Below are 6290 nucleotides of genomic sequence, written 5' to 3' on the forward strand. Positions count from 1 at the left end.
TGACATGCTGAAGTTGAAATGGTGCTGGGACAGTGTAAGCAGCTCCCGTTTTATTTTTTGACTTGTGGTAACTCTCCGTGGTTCTAAATCAATAGATGATTTAGTAGTCCGAAAAAATGTTGGAAACATAAACTTGCTTGACCATGTTCTAGGTCATGTAACTGTTTGTTACATGCATTATGCTTTGTGGACTTCACCAGACAGAGGTTGCTCTCCGGTTTTGTGATGAATCAAAGGTGTGGTTGAATTTATTCTGCAACTGCGTCTTCTTATTGTCTCGGCCTTAGGCCTACATATCACAGTCACAAAGCATATGAACTAACAGGTTATAGAGCAAACAACACAATTATCACAACACACAGGTTGTAAAATGTCTTTTTGTTTTTTAACTTGTCATCCCCAGTGATTTTATCCACGCACCCCTACTGCATGTACATAGCCTGTTTCCTCTCTGACTGGACCCAGAGACAGCTAAGAGACATTTGTTTTTACATTTCCTGTCTGTATCACTGGCTGAATTTCTCTGCTCTACACAAAGAAAACGACAGCTACATGAGTAGTTCTGCACACATATTTATTAACTGTGAAGGATTCAAAAAATTCAAAAAGATGTAGTGAACATGAAAACAAGTTTTAACCAAACAAAGTAAGTCTTATCATTCCATGTCACTAATAAATAGCTTTCATACATAAAGGTGCAATGTGAAGCAAGAAGATTGATAGGTAATCTTCCCATATACGAGGGAATAAATCAAACCAAGACTTGTAAAATTCCAGATTTCCTGCTTATTCTTTCCTCATGCCAGGAATCTTCTGAACAGGATTTCGGGAAAACTTGGGAATTTAGGGGACATTTCCGTACTTTTGCAACCCTTATCAAAACACGTACACATTTTTGCCAGAGAATCAACAACTATCAACCTCTTTACAAGCTATCAATTAACAGGTGGAAACAAACAGGTTACAACTGGCCATCTGTATAAGGTGAAACTTTGAGTATCAACTCTCTTAAAGACCTCTGATACAGGGCAGTTTCCCAGCCCTGTGGAGGTAGAGGAGGGGCTGCACAATCCCACAGACCACACCGATGAAGACACAAACATATATGGCTGATATGAACTTCCTCAAATCTAAGATTCCAATGAAAGGTAAAATCATTACCCATGGGAGGCAGTTCACCATCATAGCCACCATAATAATCAAAATGATATTAAACGCCCTTATCTTCATGTTATTTGTCCCCTCCCTCTCCCCTTCCCCCGGCCCTGGACGTTTCAGAGCCCTGAGAACTGAGAGGCAGCAGAATAACATGAATGAAATGAAGAACAGAATTTCACTCAAAGACACAAAATATATAACATTTAGGCTCTTCGCCAGCATAAAAGTAAGACAGAACACGGTCACAACCAACCAGATTAACCCAGAACATGCCACCTTGTATCTGAGGAGTTTGTACTTCAGGAAGACAACAGGGTGGACCACCGCCAGGTAGCGTTCAAAACATATACAGCACTGGAACAGGGTCCGACCAAAGATGGGAAAACCACCACAGAATGACACTAGAGCTTGGAGAGGGGGAATAGGGAGGTGTATGTAGACAAAGAAGAAGACAGAACACAGGCAGCAGAGGATCTCAGAGATGGCCAGGTTGAGAGCGAAGAACTCTGAGGTCATCGTTTCTCCCGCTCCGGTCACTATCAGCCACAGGACGTAGACATTGGTGGGGAGACTGAGGATGAGATTGACTGCATAGCAGGCAGTGCCGATAGAGGAATCGATTTCCGCATAGCCAGAGAGGACAGAAGAATGGTTAGAAGAGTTCATCTTTTTATTTTGACCAATCTCAGTTTGTAAGTACCAGCTTTGATGTTCCAAGTACCACTGTGGAAGAGAGAGAGAGAGAGAGAGAGAGAGAGAGAGAGAGAGAGACAGACAGAGAGAGACAGAGAGAGAGAGGGAGAGAGAGAGAGACAGAGAGAGAGACAGAGAGAGAGACAGAGAGAAACAGAGAGAGAGAGAGAGAGAGAGAGAGAGACAGACAGACAGAGACAGACAGAGAGAGACAGACAGAGAGAGAGAGAGACAGAGAGAGAGAGAGAGAGAGAGACAGAGGGATACATGTATAAATCTCATGCAATATACAAGTACATTTAAATAGCGTTTAATGTGTTTTTTAAATACCAACTGAAAATACTAATTACTGTAAGATATTCATAACAAACATGCATAAACTATCCCATGCAGAATGTCTAAGAATTCCAGATATTGAACAGAAAACAAAGGGGAAAACCTCAGAAGTGAACTGAATACTTCTTCTACAGCAATAATACTGATATTAAAGAGGAAAAATAACAATTTCAAACCTTGACTGATGGAGTTCTTCTTTGTATTGGAAAGTCTGTGTCCATCAAGAAGTGAATGTTGGGTGATACACAACAGACACAACATAACAGTGGCAAAACGGATGGAAAGGGAGGATGTGCCTACCCTTATCCAATGAGAATGCTCATCTTTGTTTTTAACCTCATTCAAAACAATTTCCATTTGGTTTGACCTGATTACAAGTCAAGTCTATTAGTCCCAGTTTGTATACCTGTTGAGTCACAAACAGGTGCAGCAGGTCATTACACCTATGCAAATGATTGTGTTTGACGGGTCCTAATGATACACAGTTTGAGATTGATTGAGGATGTTTTGTAAATCCATGTTCACACTGCATGCCTTGATGCTCAAATCAGTTTTGTTTTTACTGACTGTCCAAATAGCAAGTTGTAAGTGACCAAGTTGGATTTGTGTGTGTTCAGAGAGCAATCATTTCCTGACATGGCTACACTTGTTGTCATAATGACTGATGTGTGCGCAGTGGTGTAGGTTGATTGGTGCATGTGCTTCCTATATCTCAGAAGTTATGTAGTAAACTAAGGTGACAACAATGCCTTCCATGGACTTTTCCCAGTTGCTTTGAAGGTTCAAAATCATAGTGTAAGAACACTTTTAAATGATCAAAGGATAGGATGATCCAACTTGAAAAACTTTTGGGGGGGCTTGACACAACAGTCACTTTTCTTGCATATTCATTAATTTGTTTGTAAACAATTATCAAGCCAGTTAGATACCACGGTTCATAGGCAAAAAAATCAGAAGTTCCAAGGCCAGGAATCAGAATTGTATCCGATTTTAAACCACCTACAAAAGTTGTTTGAAATGTGTCTTGAAACATCTGATTACATTTTCATTTTGGCGGTTCAGACTGCAGTAAAAATAACAGATTTGAATCACTTCAAACTGCCAATGAAAACAAGGCCTAAGTGACAGCACCCTATGCACCTAGCATAGCAACCGTACCAGTTGGAAGACCAGAGTCAGTCTGGTTGGTGGAAGCCATCCAATCTTCCACATGGTTGGCTGCGTTTTGCTACCACCGGAAACATCGGGGGGATAACTTATTCAAGTAAGTAAATGATAAACTATGTAGCTATAATTAGCAAGACTGTAACCGGTGGTGTACTGCACCGCTGTAACTCTGCGTTATGTGTGGTTGATTGAGACTATAGACGTGGACTTTGGAGATCAGGTTGTTTTAATTAAGCCGAATTCACTCTGCATCTGCATCCAAAAGAAAAGAAAACATTTGTAGATCACATATGTTCTGTGAATCGTCGCCTCTTTCTACAACAGATGCACAATACAAGGGACTGGGATCATTCGAGGAGCCAGCCATCGTTCACACATACAATAACCTGCTAATACCTTAGCTAGCTATTAACCACATGTTGAATTCAGAATGTTAATATCTAAAAAGTACAGTTACAAGTGCATTTTAACAATACCATCCACTTACGAGTAACCTCTAAGTATACAACATTATTCGTGAACAAAACACTGTGTGCTTAAAATAATCAAACTTTTCCGAAGACGACAGAAAAAGCGTGGCTCCCTCTCATAGTGCATCAACATGATTTGAGCACGCAGGGCAAAACGTAAGTACACACTCCCCTACTCCCTGGGTGCAGGCATGCATAATAACAAATCAACATGCCATATTAAAATATAAACCTGGTGAAATTCACACAGTACTTTAACAACAGTTACACTTGCTTGCTACATTAACTTTTGTGCAGGCTAACTCAAATGAGCTGCTAACGTAATGACATTGTACATCTGAAGCAGAGAATAGCTTAACTCACACACTGTTTATATATTGTTCAACTAGTTATATTTTCTCAATTTTAAAACAATACTAGTAGACAATGTATCTGAGGCTAATCATTATACTAGATTTTGTACATGCCTTGTGCTGAAATGAAAATGTTTAGTGCAAATCCATCCCTTGTAAATCAAGATGGTGAAATGTCTGGAAGCAGGAGATGATGGGATCCTTACCTTATAATATACACACAAACACCAAGTTCAACTACAGATGATTTTCTCCCGGAAGGTCCGAGTTTGACTTGGGAGGTGCCACTGTAATAATGAAGATGGTTTGCGTAAGACTACCACAAGTACTACATTGTCTATACTAAATTTGTTTCAATTGTAAAATAAAATAAAAATGGTTGTGCTATAAGCAATGCATTGCATTCAGTGCAGAGATAAAACAAAGATCTTTTCATTCATTTCACCCCAAAACAATATAGACTATTATTAAATGACAGTATGTTTACTATTAAACAATAGTCTTTTTACATGTTGCTGAACAAAAATATATATGCAACATTTAAAGTGTTGGTGCCATGTTTCATGAGCTGAAAGGAAACATCCCAGAAATGTTCGATGCACAGTGCTTTTCTCTCAAATTTGTGCACAAATGTGTTTATATCCATGGTAGTGAGCATTTCCCATTTGCCAAGATAATCCATCCACCTGACAGTTTTGGCATATCAAGAAGTTGATTAAACAGCATGATCATTACACAGGTGCACCTTGTGCTGGGGAGAATAAAAGGCCACTCTAAAATGCACAGTTTTGTCACACAACACAATGCTAAAAACATATGTCTCAGGTTTTGAGAGAGTGTGCAACTGGCATGCTGACTGCAGGAATGTCCACCAGAGCTGTTTCCAGATAATTTAATGTTTATTTCTCTACCATAAGCCGCCTCCAACGTCATATTAGAGAATTTGGCGGTATGTCCAACCGGACTCACAACTGCAGACCACGTGTATTGCGCAGTTTGCTGGTGTCAACATTGTGAACAGAGGCCTCCTGGGTTGCGCAGTGGTCTAAGGCACTGCATCGCAGTGCTAGCTGTGCCACCAGAGATTCTGGGTTAGAGCACAGGCTCTGTCGCAGCCGGCCATGACCATGGGGCAACGCAAAATTGGCCCAACGTCGTCTGGGTTAGGGAGGGTTTGGGCAGCAGGGATATCCTTGTCTCATCGCGAACTAGCGACTCCTGTGGTGGGCCAGGTCGCCGGGTGTACGGTGTTTCCTCCAACACATTCGTGCATCTGGCTTCCGGGTTGGATGTGCATTGTGTCAGGAAGCATTGCGGCTAGGTTGGGTTGTGTTTCGGAGGATGTATGGCTCTCGACCTTGGCCTCTCCCGAGTCCGTTCTGGAGTTGCAGCGATGAGACAAGACTGTAACTACTACCAATTGGGGACTAACATTGTGAACAGAGTGCCGTGGGGTTATGGTATGGGCAGGCATAAGCTACTGATAATGAACACAATTATATTTTATCGATGGCCATTTCAATGCACAGAGATACTGTGATAAGATCCTGAGGCCCATTGTCGTGCCATTAATCTGCCGCAATCACCTCATGTTGATACATTATAATGCACAGACCAATGTCACAAGGATCTGTACACAAATCCTGGAAGCTGAAAATGTCCCAGTTCTTCCATGGCCTGCAAACTCACCAGACATGTAAAACATTGAGCATGTGTTTGCACCAATACCCAACTCCTACTCATAGCCATTGAAGTGGAGTGGGACAACATTCCACAGGCCCCAATCAACAGCCTGATCAACTCTATGTGAAGGAGATGTGTCACGCTGCATGAGGCAAATGGTTGTCACACCAGATACTGACTTGTTTTCTGATCCCCTACCTTTTACTTAATGTATCTACGACTAACAGATACATACAGTATCTCTGCATTCCCAGATTAGGGCCTAATGCATTCATTTCAATTGACCAATTTCCTGATGAGCTGTAACTCAGTGAAATATTGTTGTTCAGTATATATTTAATATATTCATAAGGTTTAAATGGGGCACTTTTTCCATGACAAGCTGAAGGTGCTCTCTATTGAAATGGCACAACAGAATCATTCAGATTGA

At 41.0% G+C, this 6290-nt stretch overlaps 1 protein-coding gene across 1 annotated transcript; it reads right to left on the reverse strand.

Annotated features, from left to right (window-relative positions):
• Positions 1-299: 299 nt before the first annotated feature.
• Positions 300-4367, reverse strand: LOC118941382 (proteinase-activated receptor 3-like). Its single transcript, XM_036953875.1, has 2 exons — positions 2364-4367; positions 300-1881 (listed from the first exon to the last, which is right to left on the reverse strand). The coding sequence occupies exons 1-2, from the start codon at positions 2406-2408 to the stop codon at positions 1009-1011; spliced, it is 918 nt and encodes a 305-aa protein (XP_036809770.1). The 5' UTR covers positions 2409-4367; the 3' UTR covers positions 300-1008.
• Between the last annotated feature and the right edge of the window lie 1923 nt (positions 4368-6290).

Source organism: Oncorhynchus mykiss, chromosome 19 (assembly GCF_013265735.2).
Source record: "Oncorhynchus mykiss isolate Arlee chromosome 19, USDA_OmykA_1.1, whole genome shotgun sequence".
Lineage (NCBI taxonomy): Eukaryota > Metazoa > Chordata > Actinopteri > Salmoniformes > Salmonidae > Oncorhynchus > Oncorhynchus mykiss.